At 45.6% G+C, this 25,815-nt stretch overlaps 1 protein-coding gene across 10 annotated transcripts in view; it reads right to left on the bottom strand.

The window, feature by feature from the left end:
- Window positions 1-25,815, bottom strand: part of CELF2 (CUGBP Elav-like family member 2) — a 397,972-nt gene that overhangs the window by 91,730 nt on the left and 280,427 nt on the right. For all 10 annotated transcript variants that reach the window (XM_034643776.1, XM_034643782.1, XM_034643778.1 and 7 more), the window contains one exon: window positions 17,819-17,901. In XM_034643776.1, coding sequence (XP_034499667.1) covers window positions 17,819-17,901 — 83 coding nt within the window. The remainder of the gene's footprint in view (window positions 1-17,818; window positions 17,902-25,815) is intronic.

Genomic DNA, 25,815 nt, shown 5'->3' with positions numbered 1-25,815 from the left:
TTTACAAGCTGCATGAGCTCAATTAAATGTGAACTTGATGACACAAAGCAAAACTACTCCCCATACCAACCGTGGAGTCTATGGGTGTTCTGTGCACAGCTCAGGGCTCCCTTCGCCCACTCTCTGCGGCTTCAACACTGTTAAGATTAGCGACGCTTTACCCCCTAATCTCCTTTCAACTTCAAGGCGAACTAAAGCCACCACAAGAATACCCTTCTATCAAGCAAATCTTTAAAACCTCTGGTTCGAAACTAACTTGGAAAACTTAAGCCAGCTGTATCTTCTCTCGAACCTTCTGACAGGGTACTGGCGTCTCATCAAATCCACGGAAAAGCCCCACTGAATTTCGTATTCTACTGATCCCTCCCTAGCTTAGCGTCAGAGTCCTGAGTTGTTTGAGTTGCTCTGCCAGCCACGTTTATTAATTAGTGTCTAACATTTACATCTCTGCAAGTTGCAACCTCTCATAAAAAATGCATGGTTTGATTGGCTTAGGAATGACAACTCCATTTACATCAGACAAATAAATATCATACCCCACTCAGTGGCCTTTCTCCATTTGTTTATTTAGCTACCTCCATGGCCTTTGGGATTTATACTAAGCGAATGGAAGCATATAACTAGTGTAATTTTCCTCACTTAATCACATTGAGGCAAAAATTAAGTATCTTTTTTTTTTAAACAAATGAGGCTGGTTTTTAAAAAAATTATTCACTACTAAAAATAGATGGCAAGTTTGAAAAAAAAATGCCTTAAGGGTTATTTGATATTAGCCATGTTTAAAATGCAAATCCATTAAACATCTGAGCAAGACATCTGGTATTTTTTTAGCAACTGTATTTATTCATCTCACCTTCCACAGCAGTCCTGAACTTTGGTTGATATTCTGCCAAATGAAGATCTCTCCTCCAGTGCTGCTAATTCTTTATGAGTTTGGGTTTAATTTTACTGTCTCATTTTGATTTCTACCTTCTACTCTCATGTGTGAGATCGTTTACCAACTTTGGAAATTACTTGTTGGCAGCGCTGGGGGAAATTATGACGGTTCAATTGTTCTATAAATACCCTTACCCTGAAGCTCAGTCTTCTAAAGATCAGATTCTGGTTTAGGGCTTCAAGTATCCAGCACGGTAACCAAAATTCAAATGGCAGAGGAAAACTCAGGAAGGGGATCCATTAAGAATAAGGGAGACATCTGATATCAAGGAAGTAAGGCAAGAAGCCATGTTGACAGCACTTGATCTGCAGTGGTTCATCTATTCTGACGGGTTCCTCTCTGAATGAGGTCTTGGGAAATTTGGGGCTGCTTTATTAAATGTTCTGTAATGGAGAGAACATCACAGTTATGATCACAGGGTCTGGGTTTGAGTCTTGGCTCAACTTGGCCAACTCCAAGGACCTATGGCCAAGCCACTTGACCTCCTTATGCCTTGGTAAACTCCTATTTGAAGCAAGGATTATAATGGAAACCTCCACGTGACTGTGAGGACTCAATCAGATTATATATTAAACTGTAGAGAAACCCAGGATAATAAGCTCTTACTTTCCTAAGTCATGTAGGTGTTACAACCAGAGTAAAAAATGCACTGTGACCACACATGTTCGTGCCTCACCTTGTGCTTGAAGTTTGTAGAGTAGGGGTCTAACCTGACCAAAAGGATGGCAGCGGAGAGTCCAAGTATTGAGACCGCTCTCTCACCTCCCTCTTGTACCCCACCAGTTGGTAAAGAACTCTTGAGATTTTTTTATATTGAGAGAGTGTCGATGAATTAAAGCTACTCCTGAGGGTTCATGTATTCAACACACATTTGTTGAGTAGCATCTCCGGTATGAGGCTGGGCTTTGAGAATGTTCTCTTTTCTTGAGGCATCTGGAGCTGACTGTGGGAGAGATGGATAGTTGAATAATCGGGGGCAATAACATTCAGCGGGGACAGGATCAATCTCAGCATCTGCTACAGTGGATTACAGTGAAGAAATATTCGAGTCTACCTTCGTAGAAGTGAAACAGCACTTGTGAGGGATCCTGTGGCTGGAATGCAGTGCGTGAACAAGAGTGTCATAGAAGCTGGAGAAAAAGTAAGGGACACAGCATGGGGGTCGGATCTCACCCTTAAGACCACCAGGTGTGTCCACTTTTTCTGCCGTTAAGACACAACATAACCACATTCACACAGTCCTGCAGCGTGCTGGGGGTTACATGCAACCCCCGTGTCCTAATTCCATTCCATCCTCTCCCACTCAGGGGAGCACCTGGAAGATGAATGAGTGTAGTCATTATAGGGAGAACTACAAGAATCTCTTAATCCCTTCTGTGCTTTCACTCGTGCTGTTGACAACCAATCCCAACCGATAGAGAGGGCAGAATTCCAGAGATGCTGCTAAGGGAGAATACAGGATTTCCTTGCTCATCAGAAACAGGGTACTGAGATGGGGTGGTCTGGGAAGAGGAGGGGTTGAGGATGACTTCCGGCTTTTTGTCTCAGGGGGCATCCCCATCCACTCAGACAGGTACTATGTGAAGGGGGCCTGGGTGCCCATGGGAAGATGGCTTTAGTATTACAAGGGCCTGTGGACCAACTGCATGGAACTTTCCAGTAACAGAATCAGAGAAGTCTGATTTCAAGATCGAGATTTGGGAGTCAGCAGGGCACCAGAAGCAGACAACGAATGATGGAAATCAGAACTCGTGCAGAGTGAGAACGAAGGGGTGAAAACAGAACCCCAGGGCAGTGCTCTGCTTGCTATCCTTGCGAGAAACAGCACGATCCTTTTTATTGGGAGAAAGTAGGTTGCCAGTGACTTCTCTTTGCTGTGTAACGGAGGCACCTGGAAGCCTTATGGCTTGAGATGTCTGTACAGGTTCTCTTTGGCACTCAGCTCTGCTCCAACCCAGCTTCCTCAGTGTTTCAAGCGTTAGGCCAGATCCAACTTTCCCTTTTGTCAATCGATAACCATGCCTAGCCAGCCGGTGTATTTATTCTTTCATTATTTAGAATTTTGTTAAAGTCAAAGATAACTTTTTGTTTTCCCACTAAGGCCTTTTAGAGCCAACAGGGGAAATATTTAATATCGGCATTACCATAAGACTGAAGGGCATATCATGTTTAGAGAAGAGAGTCAAGATAAAATGCTTATGAACACACCCGAAGAACTCCAGCTACAACATCTGTCCAACCAAATGCTGTCAAAGATACTGAAGGTCATGGTCCATGGGATGCTATTTTGGGACCCAGGCACTGTATACAGTTGCCTCCGAAGAGACCTGCCTCACAAGAGGTCCATGACTTGTATGCAAAGTGCTTTTCTATTTTCCTTTTCCCGTCCCTGAATAAGAGTGCCACTACTGTGAGGTGAATTACATAGGAATAGAACATGGGTGCGTCCTTACAAACTGGCACAACACACTTCTGCTTGGCCAACATCAGCAAAGCACCTGGAGGAGGCATTGCCAGATTGCCACAAAGACCAAAATGTCCTCACCCTTGCTCACTCCCCCCCTTTCATGCAAAGGAGATTTCATGGTTAGTCGACTGGGTTGAGAGCCTAGAGCTCATGTTCACTAATGAGCTGCTGTGCTGACCCTGGCAGCTACACCCTGCTGTCGTGAGGGGTATGGCCTCGTGCTTCTTGCCAAGGCCAAGGGTGACAGGCTCAGCCCATGGGACTCAGGCACAGTGAGCACTGGCGGGAAAGCATGGTCTGTCGATCTCCAAAAATGCCTGGTTAGGAAGGAGGAGCTCCTCTGCAGCTCCAATCTATTACTTCAGCTCTCATCAGAGAGTGAAACACAGCAGTGGGGAGAGCAATGCGGGGATGAAACCCAGCATCTGATGTACACCCCTCCCTCGTACTTCAGTATCTCCCTTATCGAGAGGCGGAGTCTGGCTCCCCTCGCGAAACTGGCCGGGCTTGTGCTTGGACCGCAAGTTGACAGCAGCCAGCACAAGGGGTGTGGCCCGACATTTGAGGGGACATCAGAAAAGAATGATGCTGATGATGTTTTTGTCCTTGGGGCCACACACACTCAGCTGAGGGGTTGCGGGCCGGTTCTTTGGTTGTGATCAGTGAAATAAACACAAGGTGTTTGCTTGTGTAAGCTCCAGGGGGGGCCTCATAATTTGACTCTCCCCTTCCACGTGCCTTTCCTGGATCCTGTTCTCCGTGCTGGTCTAACACACCCTCAGCAGGAATGTCACCCTGAATGTGTCCTCTCCTTGGGGTGCACTCATCTCTCAGCCCAGCCCCTCCTGGCTTCCTTTCCCACCTGGCTCCTCTGTTCACCTTCTGTTTCTCATTCGGTCACCTGGATGCCACTCACGCGTTGATGCCAGTCTGACAAAGCAACAGCGGGACTTAGAAAAATGCTGGCCATGTCGGTTTGAGTTTTTCTGTGACAACAAATGACTCTGTGCTTAGAGACTACTGCCCAGGATGTCTGTTGCATTTCCCAGGATTGTGAACAACCCGACATGGGGAAGGACATCTCCAGATCCACAAGAAGTAGGAATGGAACCCAAGAACCCACTCCAGGGAAATCCCACAACCACTATATAGGACAGGTGATATTCTTTTTAAGCCTCCCAAATTCACGCACACACAGGTTTATAAAGCACCTCGTCTAAGGAGGCACGATATTCTACCCTAGCATGCGCGTGGTCGTTACGCAGTCTCGCTAGCTGTGGCTATCGAGAGACAGGGTGGTAATGGCTTTGCTCCCCTGGTACGGAACCGCAGGCCCGTGAATGGGGAAACAGCAAGAGCTCTACACGCCTATGGTTTCTGCAAGGTGGGACCGCGATGCCGAGTATAACAGATTAAAACTCTGTGGGGCAGCAAATTGCTCCTCTTGCTTTAGAGGGAGCTCAATCTGGCCAGAAAACCTGCGCTTAAAATAGCGCCAAGTCCATTCATCCTCTTAGAGGCCAGACATATTAATTCTACGTAAGTCTCACTCATGCAAGATTTTCCGACAGGTCTTTGAGAGTTGATGGAATGGAAAAGACACAGTTGCCCATATACAAAGAAGCTGCGAGACAACCAAAGACCTCCTCATACGTCAGTGACCTCTTTACCTCCTTCCCGGCCCGTCCCCCACGGTCAGGTCACCTGGATCCCTTTCGGAACGTCTGCAAGGAAATGAGCGAAGGTGGTGTGATCTCCAGGCACAGAGGAGCTCCTCCCTCTTAAGCACAGAGATGTGGAAACGTATCCACTCTGCTGCAGGAGGTGAGTACGCACGTGCAGTCAGAGCTGTCTGAAAGTGAACTGTGACAGAGCCCCAGGGTAACAGTCCTGGTGAGGCCTGGTCCTACCGCTGCCTACGCATCATGCTTCACTATGCATGCACAGGACCCAGGATCTAGCGCACATGCAGGTCCAAGGCGAGGCCCCAGAGTCAGCGTACGTAACACATTCTTGATGAGGCCCATGCTGCTAGCAAGGCCGCCTGCACTAGTGGGACGGTAGTCAGCAGGTGGGAGTGCTCCCACGCATCCAAGTGAGCAGAAGAAGGAAAAAGGTGAATCACCACCCCCTTATCTGGGGGCTGATGGCGATCATTTACCAACAGTGGTTTCCAAAGTTGGCTGAACACTGGGGTCACTTGGAGAGCTTTAAAACTACCGATGCCCCTGAGAGATTCTTACTTAATCTGCCTGGGGCCCGGGCCCGGGCCCGGGCCTCTGTAATTTCAAATGCTCCCAGTGAGTCTGTTGTGCAGCCTGAGCTACTCATCACTGCCCTTGCTGTAGATGCGAATGGACTTCAACTTAGGACCACTTCTGCTTTTCTTCATCCCTCCTGTAAAAATGCATCTAGTTCACCTGTCATTTTAGGTTAATGGCCAGGAAGAACATTATTCCTATCAGAGTCTTTCTCAGAGGCTGGAAATGAGAAAAGGAATCAGCACACGATCACCTGTCTCACACCATAATGTGGTCGTGCCATGGGCAGAGGGGTCATTTGGGTCCTAAATTTCTGATTCTTTAAGTCACATGTTTGGTATAATCTCGTACAGAAGTTGTGGGGGGCGTGAGGACGAGAGCAACAGGAGACACACACTGCTGTTCTCGCTCCACTTGGCCACCTAACTGTTTTGGGCTTTTGCTTCCTCATCTGTAACGTGAGGGGTGGACAGTACCATCTCCAAAAACACTTTTAGCTTCCAAAGTCCATAAGCTATGATGAGATGGGGTCTATCTTCCTCCACATGCCCTCTCTTCCTCTGTTGACCCAGAGAACCACATTCAAGTAAACAGATCTACTGAAAGCAGCCCCAGGATCTCCTAGGTTTGGGACTCTTATTTTCCTTACTGATGATATTTAGTTTTGGCTAATGACCCTCCAGGGGTTTCCAACTGGGCAATGCCGACTCAGGAATGATTTGGGTAAACTCAGTGATTAGGATTCTCTAATGGCTGCCCCAATGGCACTTGCGAGTTTTGGTAGGATCTGTGAGTATAGTTGATGCGTCCATGAGCTGCGGCAGAAATCTAACACACAACTCGTCCAAATCTAGGCTGAAGCACCTCTTCCTTTTTAAACGATAGTTTGTAAATATCAGTGAATCATTAGATATGAGGAATGGATTAGGATTCCAGGTGAAGTGAAACTGAACTATTAGAGGACAGTTGTCTTTTACATCATCCTTGTATCTGGGTGGAGGCGGTCAATTAGTAGCCAGAAGAGACCTTCCATGATTTGTCAGAGAACTTTTCTCTAATAGTCAAAACTACTTTAATGCTCTTAAATATGGAATGACAGACTTCCTGTTGAAAGGGCAACTGGAGCGGGAAACAAATTATTACTCACTGTTTTATTATTTACCTAGTATTTTATTATTCTCATGAGCTCAGGTGTATAACTAAAACTCTGGGTATAGTGCCCAAGACATAGTAAGCACTCAGGAAACGTTAACTATTAGTATTATTTTTATTAATCGAACATTCATTGCTATTTGGTTAAAATTATCTAAATTCTGAAAGCCACTGAAAAGTATCAGTCATGTAAACAAAAGTTATAAAACCGAAAATTTGCTGGCAACATACTTCTGAAGTTCTAGAACCTGCTCTGCATTTACACCCAGCTGACAGTATAGATGCAACTACAGGAATTAACTTTCTATCTCCTGATCCATGTGACTCGTGGACGATGGGTCCACTGTGCACTGGACTTCATGTACCACTCAGTACAAAACATCTGGCACGGTTCCCTGGTATTGCATTTAAATATATGCTTTTCTGCAGAAATTAAATACAGCGCATGCGTGGGCAAGCACACAAAGGGCAGAATGTGACCTGCAGTTACCCGGTTTAACCTTCAGGGCAGAGGGGAGTTTCTAGGGAACCTAGTTCTTCACTTCAGTTTGGTCTTTCCGGTCCCGGCATAGGACTCCGTGGTGCCGAGATCACAGAGCTCCTGGTTTCACGCCATGTGCTGTCACAGGGCATCCTGGTCCTGCTCCCACCACCAGGCCCGCAGCCGGGAGGACGCACCACCGAGTCTCCATGACACACCCGCGAATCTATATTCACGTCAACAAAGCAACCACAGCGTGGTGCCCACGCGGAATTAACCATGTCGCTTGCCCTCAGGTCGCAGTTGGCACTCAGCCGTTCGTCCTACCTTGCCTCCTGACAAAGGGGGAGAACAGAGCAGAGGCTGGATGGGGACAGAGAGAGGAGGACACCCACGCTGCCTGGACTCAAGGGAAAGCCCCCTGCTGACCCAGTCTCCCTGGCCCTGATGATGTCGTGGCTGCCGTCCTGTGCAGCTGTCGAGGGGCTACGTGGGACCCCATCTGCGGTGCCTGCTGCTGTTTCCCTAGTGCCCTCTTCTCTGGTGGACACTGTGGGCCCCCATTTTCAGAAGTGGAGGATTCAGACACTTCGGGGGCCCTGCAGACTCATCAGTAGAATACGGCGGGGAGGGTGGGACGATGGATGGTGGCTGGAACTTCTCCTTCTTTGCCAGCCCTCCTGCACAGCCACGGGCTGCCTGTGGGCTTGTGCCTGATCTTCTGAGATGAGCCCGGCCCCCACTCTGCCCTTCCCCTTCGGATGGACACAGAGCCAAGAGATGGAGGGGAGGCCAGCTGGACGGAGCAGGGCATTAGAATGCAGATTGGGGACTCGCCCGAGAGCCTGTGGATGCAGATAAAGAAAAGGACCCTAATAACATGAATGTTAATGAGATGGTGTTGGTAAAGCTACATTCCTCTGAAGAAAGGTGTTGCATTTATAATCACTTTTGCAAAGCAGTGCCTCTTAAAGGAGTGACCGCCTTTGATCGGCAGCTCCCTCTCTGAGCGCCTGGTGTGAGGAACGTCAGACCTGAGTCAGGGCAAATGCTCGCCGCACCCACCCGTGGGGCCGGTGGTCTCAGTCTGTGCAAGAGAGTGTGGCTTCACATCTCTGGCAAAGCGGCAGAGCACAGGGCCCGTGCCCAGGTGGCATTAGGACCGGCCCCTGGGGGAGGGCACCAGCTGCCTTCCGGGGAGGCCTGCTTAGCGAAGCACCAGGACTGAGCTCGCTGTGTGACACGGCCGGCCCTAGTGGTCAAACAGCTGGGGATATAGACTTATTCCAGGACAGCTCCCAAGGGAGCAGACGTGGGCGTTCTGAGCTTATCAACGAAGCGAGGGTAGGACCAAGGGAGCATACTCGCCGCTGGAGGTCTCCCGGAACGGCGGGACCCGGCAGGGCCCAGGACCTGCAAGCCTCCATGCCACCGACAGTGGCCTCTAAGGTCAGAGACTCACAGTCACCAGCTGTCTAACCCAGACAAGTCCCTCTTGGGTTTCCGTTCCTCACCAGCCAATGGGACGTAGGGTCCACGCCTCACGGAGGTGCTGTGCCAATTCCAAGGAACAGCGTCACGGAGCCTTCCGAGGCCTCTCTCTGGACCACCCGCACACGGTCACCTCTGCCGTGGCTTTGTTCTTGCGCTGTGCCGGCCTCCCGAGCACGCTCCCTACCCCCTAGGATGTGGTGAGCGTCATGCCGAACCCACTGGCAGGAGACCACAGCACTGGGGAGTGTTAGCAACTGTGGCTTCTCATTCTAGTGCTGTCACTGCTTTGCTAGGGGAGGTCAGAGGAGTTAATTTAATCTCCCGGTGCCTCAGTGTCCTCAGTATAACAAGGTGAACGCTATCAATACACCACCTGAAATATTTTTAGAAGGGATAACAAACAACACCGTAAAGCCATCTACAAACGCAAGTGACTCACTTACCCATGTTAACTGGGGATAGGAATCAAACAGATAACAGAAATCCACCAATAATCCTGGAGCCTCATTAGGTTAAGTGCCCTTACTTGTCAAACCGAGGCTGTAAGCAAGGAATCAGACTGACCTGTTAGCCCTCATCACCTCCCCCTCCTTCCCTATTCCTTGGTGGGAAAATTATGAGTGGTAGACTCTGTTGGTTTGAAACCAGAGGGGCATGGGAAGCAGATGTCCAGAGAATCCGAAAGTGGAAAGTCAAGCCCTGAATGGTCCAGATTTGTCTACATAAAGCACAGTTGGCCCTTGAACAACGCAAAGGCTAGGGCTGCCAACCCTTGGTATAGTTGAAAAATCTGTGTATAACTTTTGACTCTCCAAAAACTTAACTACAGATAAGCCTACTGTGGACCGGAGGCCTTACCGATCACATCAACAGCCCATTAACATGTATTTTGTGTGTTATATGTATTATGTGTTGTATTCTTATAGTCAAGGAAGCTGGTGGGAAAAAAAAAACAACGTGCCACTGAAAAAATCCTAAGAGAAAATACCATATTTTATATAAAAAAAATCCACCTGTCAGTGGACCCACGCAGTTCAAACCAGTGTTTTTCAAGGGTCAATGGTGCTCTGAAGTTACTGACCCACAGCTGAAGCAAGTCAGGTCATGTCTATCTGCCCAACTCCCTACTTAGAGGAACAGACAGACAGATGTACACACAGATGTTGTTCCTTAAGTAGGACATTACTGTAAATGAGGCACGGGAGGAAGAACAGTCCTACAAGATTAGAAAGGACTCTAAGAACCACTGAATCCAACCTCTTCGTTTTGCAGAGGAAGAAAAGGAAGTACTTTCCAGAGATCCTCGGAGCTGGCGGGGGAGGGGATGGCAGCCCCCGTGTGTGTTCTGAGTACTGGTGGGAAGTAATGACAGTCAGGAACAATACACAGTATAAAAGAGAACATTTGTCACCGTGTCCCTTTTCTGCGGTCTCCTGCAGGCAACTGTTTATTGTTTATGCTTTCATCTTGGTGACTTGTGGGTAGGGAGAGCAGTCATGATCCGGGCCCGAGACACTGCTTTATTATCAAAACAACTTTAATAGCTTATGTCATAATACTAATGAGATTTCCTGCGCACCTGTGCACGGTGACAGTCTATGGCTCAAATGAGCAAAGGGTACACGAAGCTTCTTTCTCTCCCTGCCTCCCAGTGGCCGGTCTGCTTGCCTGGCACTCACCGCACTGGATCTGGCCCACTGGTGATTCTCAGGCTCCCTTTGATCCCGGCTTCCCTTCCCCCAACTTGGCCATTCTCCACCTTTCGGTGGGTGGGCAAGAACCTTAGGGCTCCTGGGAGAACTCTCTCTACATGTCACCTAGTTTTTCATGGCCTGGAGCTTGAGGCTGAGAAGTGGCCAGCCCACTTGTGCTGGACAGTCTCCTGAGCGGTGCCCACCCCACACGTGACACATTCACATCGTCTGTCTGGCACAACAGTAATATTTTCAGGTGATGAGTTCTCATGGGGACAGCATACTCTGAAGGCACAATCTGAACTATTTTCCAACTTTATTTAAAAAAAAAATTTCCCCTGGGGTTGTAAGTTCGAGCCTCACATTGGGTGTAGAGATAACTTAAAAACAAAATCTTTAAAAAATAATTGAAATAAACCTTTCCTCTTTCTTTTGATTGTCATAACTCCTTCCTCTGCAATTCCATCCAGACCTTTAATCAAATTCATAGATTCTCCCCACAATCTTCTTCTGAAATCTTACCAACCTCTGATGGAACTGGGATCTAATGAGTGCACTTTAATATTCCCAAGGTGGTCTTGGGATATCAGAGAAAGAGTACCTCTGAAATCTAGCTACTGCTTCCTTTTGCTACTGTGCCGTCCTGTTGTATCCTCACATGTTATCAATGGGATCGCAGTCCTGCTCCATGACATAGGGCAACTCTGCACCCCTGGCTGGGCCCCTGAGCTCGGTCATTTGCACAGATGCTCTCCGAAGCCCTCACAACAGTCTCGGTAACTGGGTATGTAGCTGAGACTCTGTTGTTTGCAAAACCAAATAAGCAAGGCCTTCCACCGAAGTTCCATTATCAAAGGGTGGTGCAGCTACTCCCTGTTTCAACCCCAGGCTGGCTGGGCTGCATCCCTCAGTCATTTCCAACTTTTCACCACCAACGACCCCTCGTTCATTTTCTTTCACAGACTTCCTTGTATAGAGTGCATCCTACTTTAAAAGTAACCGGTTTTTCATTTTAGTTAATCAAAGCCAGACATCATTACCTGCCAATCAAAGCTATTGAGCCGAATGCCTGCCAGCCGAAAGCAGAAACCTCTGCTCAGGTGGCATGTAAAATTTTATGGTGGGGGAAACAGACCAGTTCCAATGGCTTTTTGTGAAGTATTTAAAATGTGCTTTCCCAGACCCCTTGGGACTTGCCTGCAGATTGGGAACCAACTGGGCCCCGAGAGTCTTTCATCCTCTAACTTTTGGTTCCAGGCCTAAACCAATGAGCTGGCCAGCACCCCTGCCACGGCTGCCCTACCCTACTTGGGGCTGCTTCTTCCTGCAGCTTGAGCCCTCCTCTATGCTGGCCTGGCTCCGGGGCGGGGGGGGGCGGGGGAGGAACACCCCCAAGGAGCTGTTCCCTAGCTCCACGGTGACATTCACTCTCCATCACCGTCCCTCACAAGGTCATCTCAAAAAAAAAAAAAAAAGTCCTCATATTTGGGTTAGCTTTCATTTCTGCCGAACTTAGTGTTATCCTAACACAACACAGGTAACAGGGGAATAGCTGCTTTGGGCAAGTCCTACGAGGCCAACTATTTTGGCCCAGGCCCCATTGGGCAGATGCAAATCGGAAGAACGTCCACCAAATCAACATCCCGGTTTATACACTACAGGGCACGCACATTTGGTACGTTGGGCTGTTACTCGAGAGGAGTTCACACCTACACAACCTGTCAAGCAGAAACAATGTCTTCTAAGCACATTTCTTCAGGGGCTCAGAAAGCTTTACATACATTATCTCATTCAGAGCCTCCTCTTCTCTTAAGAAGGAGGAAGGCAGGGATTATCACCATTAAATGGCAGTTCTGAGTACCCTCACGCATGCACTGAGCATTCGCTGTGATCCGGACTCAAAGCGGAAACCAACCACCAGACAGCCAAACGTAAGAAGGATACAGTTCACGAAGCCGAACGCAAGAAAAGTGACTGCAAAGTAATAGAGACTATGTTGGCGGGCCAAACAGAAAATGGGATCTTAAGCTCCGTCTTCCTGGTTTTATTTGTTTGGCCAAATTACCACCCACATGTGGATGTGTGTGAATATATATCCATCTTCAGTATATAGAGACGTATGCAGAGCTCTGGGTATAGGATGTAAATTACATCTCTCACGCACCTGTAACAGCAAATCTACATCTTATATTTTGGAGCACTTGGAATAGTTGGGGGCAAAACTGCTGTTTTTTGGAACAAAACTTGACTCCTCTGGAAATATTTTGTGAAACTAACTCATCTGGGCACTAAACATCCAAGAGCTATTTACTAAACATTAAGCAGGTACAGGCGTGGTGGGCTCGCTTTTGTTTTGGGGTGATTCAGCTATAAATAGCACGGCTGCTACTGTATTCTCCCGTGCCCAGAGCAGTTCCGGGCAAACAGTAAAAATTTGCTGAATACTTGTTGAACAAGTGCATGGATGTTCTGTGTGTTCCACACGACACGCGATTTTGAAGCCTGAAATCTGCTTGTGCAGATGTTTGGGCTGTTTCTTCCTGTTTTAAGTACATGGCATCTGAGAAGAAATTTTATCTAGCCTGGCCTAGTTAGGCTTGGATTTAAATGAGATGGTTTTTTTTGGGGGGGGGGCACGGGGAATATCCATGATATGATGAGATGGGGTTTGAAGGATTTATGACAGAAATAATAATGATGATGGTAATGATAAAATCATCATCATGACTCCGAGAACAAAGGCATTAAATACATATTAATAATTAGAAGAGGTGGCTCAAAGAAAATGAGTACCTCAAAATGCATTACAATGGGCAAACTGAATTTGGTCCCAGTGAGAGCCAAGCTGCTCTGTTGAAAGAATATTAAACCCCAGCATTCTGCCCTTAGAGGACACAGGGGTACAATTCTATGGAGAGTTGCGTGGAAGGCCTCCCGGGAGGAAGGAGAGTGCCTACCCGTGTAGGTAAATGATCTCTTCCAGGACAAGCCAAGAAGGGGCTCATTCACTTCATGTGGGTGAACACACTGGTCCCAAGAGGTAGTTTTATTTACAGCTTCCTCTTACTGGATCAGGCTCATTTGTTTTTATATCTCCAATCTATGTGCAGTCCTTGCTCACATTGCATGTGTTATTATAAAACACCTTTCAGTAAGCCACCACTAAAATCGAGTGCTCTAAACAAATGTTCTCTTAGGGCAGTAACTCCTTAATATAAACTGCATTTAATAAAACTGGTAGTGATTCTAAAAAGAAAGGAAGGAGCAAGGCACAGGCAGAGAAAATGTCTGGAAGAAATGTGCAATTAATATTTTACAAGACATTTAGATTCTGATTCCTCCTTGCTGTTAAAATTTAAGAGCTTTTTCAAAACTGTATTCCTCTGTTATTACATCCTTAATTAAATTAATTTATACAGTGAATGCTCTAATGATACTGCTGTAGATTTTCAATCAGAAAGCCTTATTGCTAGAGACAATATGTGTGAAGACCTTGAAAAAAGAATGACATAAGGCACAGTGCTGCCACCGGCACGGGGCTCTGTGGCCCTAGACATCTGATTATAGAGAAGATCATGGTGGTTTTCCTGTGCTTCAATTAAGGTCTTTATTTTATTTTTTCATTAAGCTAAATCAGGTCGGTGAGAGAACAAAATGAATCTCGCGGGTTGCCTTCGCAAAGATTTCTCTCTGGGAGATACAATGGTGGGCGATGACATTTCTACTGACTACTTCTACCAGGTAGGCTGTGCCTTCCCGAATAAAGGAAGCCACCTCTGAGCCTGCTTTGCTATACTGTCAAGGCAGAGGCAACCAAAATCCGTCCAGGGCTCGGCTATGGAAGAAGTCAGGCTAACAGTTTTGCAGCCAACCTGACACGCTCGTCACGTGGCCCCGCCTGTGCAGACATATTGGGAGTCTTCTCTTCGGGGGACGGGAGTCTCACTCACTATGCAGCTCAATGGCAGGCATGTGCACATGCACGGATGCTCTAGGTTAGCACCTAGCACACAGTAGGCACTCAAGAACCGTTAGTGCTTTGTTAACCTAATGAGATGTCAGGAGTAAGTGAGGCATTATGCCTGACACGTGATCTGCTGTTTCAGCCTCAAGCCTCCCTTCCAGAGGAGCGTGTGGTCCACCCACGGAAACGACCCTCAGATGCTCATTCTTTGCTCCTCCCTGTGTTGAGCTGTTGAATCGGCTCCCTTTATTGCCAAGAGTGTATTCTAGGATTTACGGTGAGCATTTCAGAGGATGAAAGACCCACTGTCTTCCTCAGTCACGTGGCATGAAAAATGTATCCTTAAGGACTCTGCATTGATCCTTCACCCTATCCCCCGTCCCCTATGGAAAGGGTCTCTGTGACCCACACATGGCATGAAGGAAGGGTGCCTTCAAAGAAAAGTTCATTCAACTGAGTAAGATAGTCCCATCGGCATTTTTTCCTCTGCCATACTAACTGAGTTCTTTGTTTCTCTCAAGACCAAAAGACGGTCCCAAAACATCAATCAAGTTTGGGTGCATGCTAAAAGTTCCCTATGATACAAAACATAAGCTGCAAAAGAAAATTAAACAGGGGGAAAAAAAACCCCAGCACTATTTGATCTTGTTTTAAATTGAAAGTTTTGGACACTTTAGAAAAAAAAAAAAAGCAGCAAGTGCCTTTTTAATGGATTTTATCTGCAGGAAAAATGATTACAACCAGAAAAGCTTTAAAGTGTCAGCTGCTGATGCGTTTTTCTTTATCCCTTTTATTTTTATTCAGAAAGAAATTGAAGGCATATGGCAAAGTGCATCATTAATTTCTTATTAATTTCATAATATGAAGGCAACCAGTTAAAATAGTAGTGCTACGACTTTAAATTACTGAACTCACTTGGTAGTTAATGAGAGATTTCGCACAGCAGGGGTTCTGTTAAATTAAGTTGTGCCTTCACATCACAGTGGGAAAACAGGTGTATATTGGTTTAGAATTATGGAAATGTTGACTAATTCCAAGGCTTGTAATCAAACAGCAAGGCACCCTGTAATATTTTTCCCCCCAAATATGCATTAATCTTTTATGTCTGGTCCCATTTCTGTCCACCAAAAGCTCAGAGCTGAACAGAAACCAACCTTTACGTTTTTCCTATAGCTGTTCAGGGTGATGTTTTTCAGAACTATCCGTAAACGCCATATATGGAACCCTGTTCCCATTTACCTAATTTGAAGTGGCAAATGAACCAGCAGTGGGTGCCCTGTGAAGGCCTGGAGCCTACAAATCAGACCTGACTTCTCACAAGTTCCCTTTAACCTGCCGCAGGTAATGGGGCGTAGGAAGTTGAATCGGAGAAAAAGAAAACCAAAAAAACAATCCCCAAGCCATCTTTTCCAACTCCAGAATTCTTGCACTTAAGAATTCTGGAATCACCATTCCTGACTTCTGCATGCAGAATTGTTATGAGGAGAAAAACAGAATATATATACCTATGTATATAATAATAATTATTATTTTTTTGAAATACTAAAGATGCTCCTTGTTTGCCAGGAAAGGGTCAGAGTAAGATGCCCCTTGTATGGTTTTCAGCACGGCCCACTCATCATATTAACCCTGGGCTTCTTGAGTGTCTTCACCAGTAAGGACGGCATGCTGGGGAGTTGTGTAAATTTTAGTGGAGTGGGTGAATTCAAATTACCCATGCTTTGCATTAATTTAAAATAGAATGTGATTTGGCATTAATATACCCTAAATGCTTAATAAATTCATATCTCAGGAATTTTTAAAAATATTATCAAGAAGGGATTGTGTGTGTTTCAAAATACCATAAAGTATTTCTTTTTAAAGGAAGGAATACAAAGTGGTATTTGGGTTTGATTAGGAGACTGAGAAATAAAAAATTTTTTTCCTGTTGTTGGCTGAGCCAGTAAATATCAGCCTTGGTTGCTTCATTTGATAATGTGACCTAACATTGCAGCCTCCTAGAATTTACACTGAAAAAAACCCCATTTATAAGGAAAACAAAGCTGAAATAATAATAAAAAAAAAAAGTCATTGAGCGAAAGCACTTAGACGTACTAAAAGCTGCCTCGCTAAAACCACCTTAAAAGTTTCGGGGAGAAGTAGCGAAACGGGGAGGGAGACTTCTGCTATCACACGTTCGCTTTTCTGAATCTTCTGCTCTTTGATTTGCTCTAAGGAAAAGGAAGAAGCCACAGTGGTGGGATTGAAGACCAGGGCTCATCATCTATTGCTTTTAAGTGGCTAAGGAGCTCATGTTTTGAAAACCGTTTCTTGAGTGTCTTGCCACGACAAAATACTATTAAATTTTCAATGGACCTACGGTGATTTAAACAAATGCTCTCTTTTCTGGGGGTAATGGGGTAATAAAATGCCTGTGTGTGCATATGTTAGCATGGGTATACACAGGTGTCCGTGTCTATCTACGGAGACAGCAAAATGACAGCTGGAATCACACCCTGAAGACACAGGGGACACTGTATTATCTTTCTTATACTCTGATCCAACCAGGATTCAAGGAAATTATGACTGCACTGCTTACTGCAAGTTCTTCATTGGAACCAATGCACATCATTGGGATGTTAAATGAACTCATCCCTGATATTTGGGTCAGTGGGGAAAATATGCAAACAGCACGGGACACTTCACACCAGCATGCGATATATAAAATGGCCACAAAATCCCAGAAATAATGTATTCTGATGCAGCAGCTCTATACAACATCAGTTCACTTCTAGTGAATTGTACTAATCATCAAATGTCACCGGGAAGGAAATGGAAAAAAAAAATTGTAAGCTTTGTATTTTCTGTTCTCTATCAACATGAAGCCACAAATTAGGCATTAAAACATTGACTTTGTTAACCACCATTGACTGTTGAGAAACCATTAGGAGGTTTAATATTATGGCTGTACAGGGTACATTTTGTCCTTTCAAAAGAAAATCTAAGACTAAATTTCAAAAGGGGCTCCTGGTGAGTAAAAGCTTTTCCTTTTCCATCTGCTTTTCTCGTGTGTGTTGGGTTTTTTTCCCCCCTTTTAAAATCTTAGCCCACCCCATACTCTTTGGCAGCCGCTGTTACCCAGTGGGGTCACTCTGATTTTCTAACCGGGGGACATACTATTTGAGAGCTCTTTCCATCAGCATTAATGCCAGTCCTTCTTTAGGGGCCGGCCAGCTGGTTGGCTGCTGCGGGGGGACAGAGGGGTCAGCACACACTCCTCAAAAGACCAAAGTCATTTTTGCCACTAAGAGCCCATAACTAGAACCTTCAGTTGAAAGGACCATTTTCAAGCAATAAAGTGATTTTGGTACAAAAGTAAACCGACTCACCCCAGGTAAAGTTTTAATATTGTGCAGTGCATTCTGGGCCTCAAGTGCAGCTTTTCTTGTATAAAATGTTACGAAACAACAACCTACAGAGAGAAATGAAAAGGTTTTAGAAATTTCTGTGAATGCTTTGCTTAGATATAATGGAGACTACGGCGAACAAATAATCTACTTAAAAGGACGCACAATTTAAAAATAATAAAGTGCATGAGAACAGTAATAACATCTCAAGCTTTTACCAGCGCCTTTCACCCAAACCGTATTTATTAGCTTTACCCATGCTGGAGATCAATTCATAACTCTGTGCACCAACTACCTGGAACACAGCTCTTCAGGAATGAGGGGGGAAGTGGTGGGTGACATGTTCTTGGGGCTTGTGTAGCGACTACATACAGAGAAGTGTTTAATCACAGTGACAATGGCAGAAACTTACAGTAACAATAATTTCCTTAAAGAATATTCTAGAACATCACATTTTTAAAAACACTCTCTAAACTCAATGGTTTAGACTGCTGGATTACAAGGTTCTGAAAAGCTGAGTGACCGCTTTCTTCTTTTTTATCTCCACCACAATATATGATGCAAAGTTCCATATATGAGATACTCGGTATTTGTTGGCCAAAATGCAGGGCTATTTTAACCAGTTTGGAAATTTAGTTACGGTATGGGTGGGCACACACCCAAACAGATGTTTGCATGCCCTGTCCCACGTCTTATTAGGTGTGGCTGCAGCACATCAACCGGCAACTTTTTGACTCCTTATTTCCAAGAGCTGATGGGAGTCCAGGCTGAATGCTCTCCAGGAGAGGCCAGCAAAACCCCTCTTCCAAACCAACTTCCTCCACCAAAAAAGATGGTGTTGAAACCTTATACCATTACTTCTGCATTCTGAAGGATGGCTGACCCCTTCTTCAGTTTGTAGCCAAATATACTGGTTAACACAGCTATTTAAACCAGGCAGCGATACCAGTCAACGATCTGTTCATTAGTATATAGGTTCTTACCACAGCCAGCTTGGGAAAAGGGGTGGACAAAATCTTTAAAATTTAAGAAAAAAAGATGATGCCTCTGAGCTCAGCTGTCTTTGTAAGCTGTGCTGAGGCAGAAAGCGGGGAGATGCACTCATGAAGAATGTGAATATTTGACCCTAAGTGTGCTAGAGGACCCTAAAGCACGGAGCCAGAGAGTTGGGGAGGGCTTTGAGAGGTGCTCACACCAAACACCGTAATACACCAAGTGCCATGAAAGAAATGCACAGCACTCTGGCATCGACCTTGGTTCTATTTAGGGGAATAAAGTAAATAAGACCAAGAACAGTAAAAAAAAAAAAAAAATGCAGAGTTGACAACAGGGAGTTGGCATCACAAGCCATCAAAGGTTGGCTTGGGCATTCTGGTTCTTCAAAACAAAAACTCATTCAAAAGAGTAGAGAAGGGTTCCTGGGTGGCTCCGTCAGCTGAATGTCCACCTCTTGATTTCGACTTAGGTCATGATTTTGGGGTTGTGGGACTGAGCCCTGCCTTGGGCTCTGCACTCAGCTTGGAGTCCGCTGGAGATCCTCTCCCTCTCCTTCTGCCCCTCCCCTGTTCATGCACGTTTGCTCACTTGCGCATGTGCGCTCTCTCTCTAAACAAAAAACCCAAACAAATAAAATCTATAGAGTAGGGGAAAATAAAGTTCAATTCCATTCATTCAGCATTTCTAAATATATCTATGATGCTTCCTCCTCATTTAGAAAAGAAATTTGGAAACTTGTCATATGTTCGATTTGTTTTAGTCTACCAAGATTAAATATACAAAATATACAAAACCTTCACCTTCTGGACAAAGCAGAGTACAATCATTGCATCTTGGCCCTCAAACTACAGGCATCCAAGGATTAGAAAGTCCTAAAATGTAGGAGTTCATTGACATGATGGAAGAAATTGAAAATAATTTAGTTTCTTAAAAGAATCACAGATGGATGGACCATTTTTATTTATTTATATTTATTTTTGAGAGAGAGAGAAAGATAGAGAGAGGGAAAGACTAAGTCAGGGGGCAGATGGAGAGGGAGAGAGAATCTTAAGCATGCTCCAAGCTCAGTGTGGAGCCTGCCTTGGGACTCAACCTCAGGACCCTGAGATCATGACCTGAGCCAAAATCAAGATCAAGCCACCCAGGTGCCCCAGACTGAACCATTTTTTAGATGAGTTTTTCACTTCAGCTATTTTGACTTCCGTGACCGGAGTTCATTTGGCCTGATGGTAGATTTTTTTTTTTTTTTTAACTCAACTGTTCAATTTAATGAGTGACTCTGGCTTCAGTGGCATGATGTGAGCCCAAGACTAGCTACAGGAATTGTTTCGGATCTAGGAATAAGTTTAAACAGGGAAGTCAAGTCCCAGCTTCCAGCAACCCACTGTATCACTCTAAGAAGAAGAAGAAAAATACCAACTATGATTCACTGGGCTTGGTATAGGAAGAAAAGCAGAGAGAGACATAACCTCTGCCTTCTGAACGTTCCTCACAGCATCTCAGTAACAACTTCTCCCCCTCTCCTGGGCTTATGGTCTCAGCTGCTGGAGAAGAGAGCAAGGGGGAAGCTCGCAACTTCAACCATGGTAACTACAGTTTCCAGACAGAGGCAGAGTCTGACACCCTCAAGCAGAAAGATTTGGGAGCGGGATACTTAGAAGAAAGAAGACTTCGGGGTGGAGTGGAAGTTATGAGGCATGTGCTTGCCCGGAGAGAAAGCAAGTCAGAAGACGAACAACAAAGGTCAGCGTGACCAGGCTCAGAGCTGAGGAGGAAGTTCAGGCTGGTGCACAGGGACAGTGGAAGGAAGGGCAGGGGCACCAAAAATGGAGAACTAAAGACAATGATAAGAGAAAAGCAACAAGGAGCAAAGTTGGTGCCCCTGAGTGAATCCCATGTGTGGAGCCAACGGGAAGAACTCAGACCAATACGCAATGGTCTCAGGAATAAAGGAAGTGCTCCTGCCTTCAACATCTGAACAAAATTCCTACCCCTTCTCACTGTCTGAAACACTAGAAAGGTACAGTTTGATTCTGATTTAAGTATTAAAATGCTCCCCCCATGGGGATGGAAACCTCTAATTGTTCTTAGCTATTTACATCTTCATGTAAATTTGGTTAAAGCGCTTTCCTCTTGAACAAAGTTCTTAGTGAATAGAAGGTGATGTGTGTGTGTGTGTGTGTGTGTGTGTGTGTGTGTGTGTGTGTGCGCGCGCATGCGTGTGTGTTCAGAGAAAGGGCAAGTGAGCAGTGTGAGATAGGGAGGCAGAGAGGAAAGGCATGAGGAGAGGAGTCACATGTCCAAAAGGGCAGATGGGAAGATACCCCACATCTCAAACTCCTTCCCATTTCATCCACTGTCCACTCTGCCTATGCAACTGATACCGTGAAATCGGGGTTACCTCAACAGCCCCTCTCCAAACTTGCCTCCTTTACCCCATACCCATTTAGACAAAGGTTCTTAGAGATTATGCCAAAGTCAGACCTAGTTGTAGTTCTAACACGTAAGAGAATGTCTTGGTTGATACCGATGATCTGCTTCCCGACCCCCGACCCAACAAGCTCAGCCCCTTCACTGCTGTGCTTGCGAAACAGACTCAGCACCTTGGGAAAAGGCGGGCACAGCTCCTCGCCATGTCCCCGGGCTTGATGAGCGGGGTCTGGGCTGAATTTCCGCCTCTGCTTCTAGCCTCAGCTGGGTACCCTCCTGCACTGAACAACTTGCACAAACGTGGGGCTTTTGGGGAGGACAGCAGGATTGGGAATATCACCCCAAGACTCTCCTTTCAGTTTCATACGTTTGGTTCCTGAGTGACTTGGACATAAATAGCTTACCTCCTCCGTACCTTGGTTGCTTTAGTTTCATTACCTCTCAAAGTCAGTGACTAAAGCCAGGGCTGCCTACAATCCTTCTCAGATCAACACGCATATACAGCCGAAGTGTTTTGTTTAGAACAAGTTTTTAAGAAGTCAAAATTATTCTTTACTTTTCTTGGGCTAAAAATAACCTGCACTTCATTTCACGCATGCATACTAATTCACTTAATAAAAACAGCATTTGATTAAAGTTATCTTGAAATTTGCAGGATAAATACAGGACTACAAATCCAAGTAGCCACCTCAGGTACGGTAATTTGTGGTTTCCCCCCCAAAGAGACGTGAGTCTCTACACCACCAGTGTAAGACTCTTATTTCTGAGAGTACCCTCCCAGCTAATAACCAGTCTTTTTCATTCATCCATCACGTGATACGCTCACTTAGATTCATTGACCTGCAGAGATAATTTCAACAAAAGGAAGGGAGAAATATTTGCCTTGATGTGGTCACTATCATGGCAAAAGGTCAGGGAGCTACTACAGATCCCAGAAAACCCAGGACGGTTCAGCGAAGTTGGGATTTTCTTTCTTGCCTGCCCTATCTGGATGTATAGCTGTTAAGGGAACCACCTGTCTCTTAGACTTCCCCATGCCAGCTGTAACTCAGGTCTGAAATTTACTGGATTCATTTTCAGGTCAGCTGCAACACCAGATGGCCCCACAGTCCGATTCCGGGGACAGACCTCCCTCCTTCAGCAGGTTCTTTTTCAAGCATCCTTGTAAGGTGGGTGGTTAAACACCTACATTCACAGGTGCTCTTCCACGGCCTGTGGCTGCAGCAAGCACCAAGGGAGGTAACCTCCGGCGTCAGCATCATTCTGGAATCCCCCTCTCCCAGCTGCCCGTGGCGCACCGAAAAAGGCTCTGCTCCATGTCAGAGACCGGAAGTGACCTGCGCAGGGAGTTCTGGGGGATTAGCAGAGGCTAATGCGGTCTGGCCAGCCAGGTGCTGCGACAGGCCCTCTGATTTATGCTCAATGAGGCGTAGTTATGCTGGCTTGCACGTCTCTACCTTGTCACACAGCCTCACAGGCAGGTGTGCAGGACGAGTCCTGCCACCTTTATCCACCCATTCAAGAGTCTCTGCCTGTGGCAGAAACTTTGAAAGGATAAACATGATGTCCTATCCATAGGTTCCTTTACAGCATCTCACTTTTCAACAGTTTTGCCAATTCATTGTATCCATAAGGGCTTAGGATTTCAGAGCCTCCCTCACCCACCCCAAATCCATCTTTCACGGGTCTATTTATCAACACCTACCCATTACTCCTCATCAGGGCTTTTTAAATTCATGGGTGCCATCAGTTTGGGCGTAGAGCTTGGGAGGTGATTCCAGAACCAAACACCAGTGTGTTAGGCCCACGGGGAGTGGGGCTCCTCTATGGATCACCGCTTGATGTGGACGGGCCTGTACACACCTTGGGGGGGGGTAACATACGACAGCTGGCTGGCCACTCACTTTGCTGCTTAGCTTGGAACATCTAGCAGAGCTCCTTGGAAGGCGACATTAGATAGATCAACTGTGATGGTAGAGAAGGCCTAGAAAGATCTTGGGAGGCAGAGAGCCGTCTATGAAGGCTGAGCAGTGCAAACCCCTGCGTGGCCAGCAAGCAGCAAGTGGACGCTTGGTCCTGAAGGAGCAAGTCAGGAGGACTGGGAGCCTCTGGTCACCCAGACTCCCACACGTTGACAAGTTTTAGCAATCTGGTTGCGTATGTTCTGCGTGTGAAGCAATGTGCAATCAGCATTATAATTAATTGTGCGATATGATTAGACCACTTTGTCTCAGAAGTTGAGAGCGGCAGTTCCCACAGAGGCTAAGCGCTACCTACTCCAAACAGGGTAGTTGGTGTCCGGCTGTATCTCTTCACAGATAGTTCTCTGGTGTCATGAAGAGTTCCCTCAGGTATTTTCCTGGCTTAATCGCAGAATCATTTGAGACGCTGTTAGGAGGTTTTTGCTGTTTCCAAAGATAAAGCCCCAAGCAAGATGGGCCAATGGTATTTATACACACACACACACACACACACACACACACACACACACACACACACACACACACACACAGAGACACACACACAACCAGTAGTGTATTTAAAATCATAAAGACACTCAACTTGACTGAAAGACTTTAATTTTAAATGATCAAGTAGATTTATCCTCAAAGAAACCATCTGGATTATCACAAATCTTTTCAAACCACAGCTGTTTCTCTTGAAAATCTTTACTTGGAAACTCTCGGTAAGAATACTCACAGAGAAAAATAAATGCATTGCTTACGTAGAGATCACCAGTTTATACCACGGCTTGCCCTGAGTCAAACAGCACTCTGGTGACATTCTTCAGTTGGAGGGCAGTGTAGACACAGCCTTAGAGAATGATACCAAAAACCAGGTTTTTAAAACTAGCTCTGCCCTTGGGAAAACTGACACCACACTCATTAACGAAATTTCCTCTGAGGTTTCCAAACCTTGCAGCCCTGGGGAGGAGCGGAGCTAAGGATTAACGCCGTGGAGACGCCATTTTAAAAAGACAGCTTTAAGTCTTTTACTCTAAAATATGGATGACAAGGCAGTTTGTACTACAGAAGCCAGGCTTAAAGAAAGGAGGTCAGTGACTTCAGTGGTTTTCAGTTATTGGAATAGTCACTTGTCAGCTACAGGATGGAAATTTCAGATCCCACACCAATAACTCACACTCGCGATGGCAGAGGGAACCAGCCCTCCGCACGGCTACTCTACTGAAGTCCCCCATGATTCTCCTGGAGCTGCCAGCCCAGACGGAGGGAATGTTCCTTGAAACGCACTCTCATAAATAGGAGAAAGAGCCTTTCTGGAATGTTCTAGTCCTAACTGTTGAGTCTTCTCTTTCTTTCTTTTTCTTTTTCTTTTTTTTTTTGATGCTATTCTTTGGTAATATCTTAGTATGGAAAATCATGGAATGTTTTCTGAAATACACAATTTTCCATATTAAGTTATGAGTACTAAACAAGACCATCAGGATGGAGGAAAGAAGGCAAAAAAAAAAAATGATTTCCCACAACTCTAGCTAGCTGATGAAATAAAAGTATTTCACATTTGGAGCCCATGGTGTTGTGCCCTGAACACCTGTCTCCTCGCGTGAACTCCATCCATGGGGCTGTCCACATCTTAAGGCCATTCAACATATCAAACACGGGATATTTACAATCCTTTCTCAATCTCAGCCAATAAACCCTTGAAAACAGCCACAAAATGATCATCTGATGACTGAATGCTGTACTTAACTTATTTCCTTTAAAAATAAAGCAATAGTCCTGGCAGACATATTTAGCTCAAGATACATTTGAATTCAGGACATCGACAAAGCCATCGTGTTGTGAATTGAGAATTCCTTTAAAGGCTGCCTTTGAATTCCGAGGGGCCGGCAGATCAAGGGACGAAGCCCCTGGAAGGCTAAATTAGCGAACCCGCTATGTTTTTATTCTTTCTGTGAATGAAGCTCTCTTTTGTATGCACATTTGCAAGCAAAGCAGGTGCCTGGCTTTACACAAGTTGAGCTGCAACTGGGATCTTGGCTTCTTGTCAAGTCAGTAGCACACAAACCAGTTTAAGTCAAAAGAGGACATACTCCCCATACTTGATTCCCCTTGTAATCTATTTTCTCCCTCAATTTTAGCCACTATATAGAGAATTTAATACTTCTTTCAGAGTCCAAAGGTTGTTGATCTAAGTGGTACATTTTGTGCTCAAGTGAATCTTCCACACACAAAAGGTTTCGATTATCAGTCATTGGCCTCACCCTTGCCAAGACCCCCAACTTTCAGTTTCTACAAAGCAGTTAAAGGTTCAAAAAACCCCATCAGAAATCCCCTGAATTAAATTTTTAAAGAAAACTCAGCAATGACCTTAAAAACAAAAACAAAACAAAAACAAAAATGGGAAGTCGTTTTCCAGTGGTCTGGAAGGTGACCCTTGGCATTTCGAGAAAAAAGGCAGTGAAGAGATGCCATTCTCAAAACCACGCAGACCCTTCGCAAGGCGAACTGGTCCACCACAAAGGCACGGATGGATCCCTTTCCTCAGCCCCAAGTCGACCCTCCAAGAGCTGGCCCTGCCAGTGAAGACCC

Source organism: Ailuropoda melanoleuca, chromosome 15 (genome assembly GCF_002007445.2).
Source record: "Ailuropoda melanoleuca isolate Jingjing chromosome 15, ASM200744v2, whole genome shotgun sequence".
In the NCBI taxonomy this organism is placed as follows: domain Eukaryota; kingdom Metazoa; phylum Chordata; class Mammalia; order Carnivora; family Ursidae; genus Ailuropoda; species Ailuropoda melanoleuca.
Note: the sequence above shows the minus strand (reverse complement) of the source record. Positions and strands in the feature narration are given on the sequence as shown.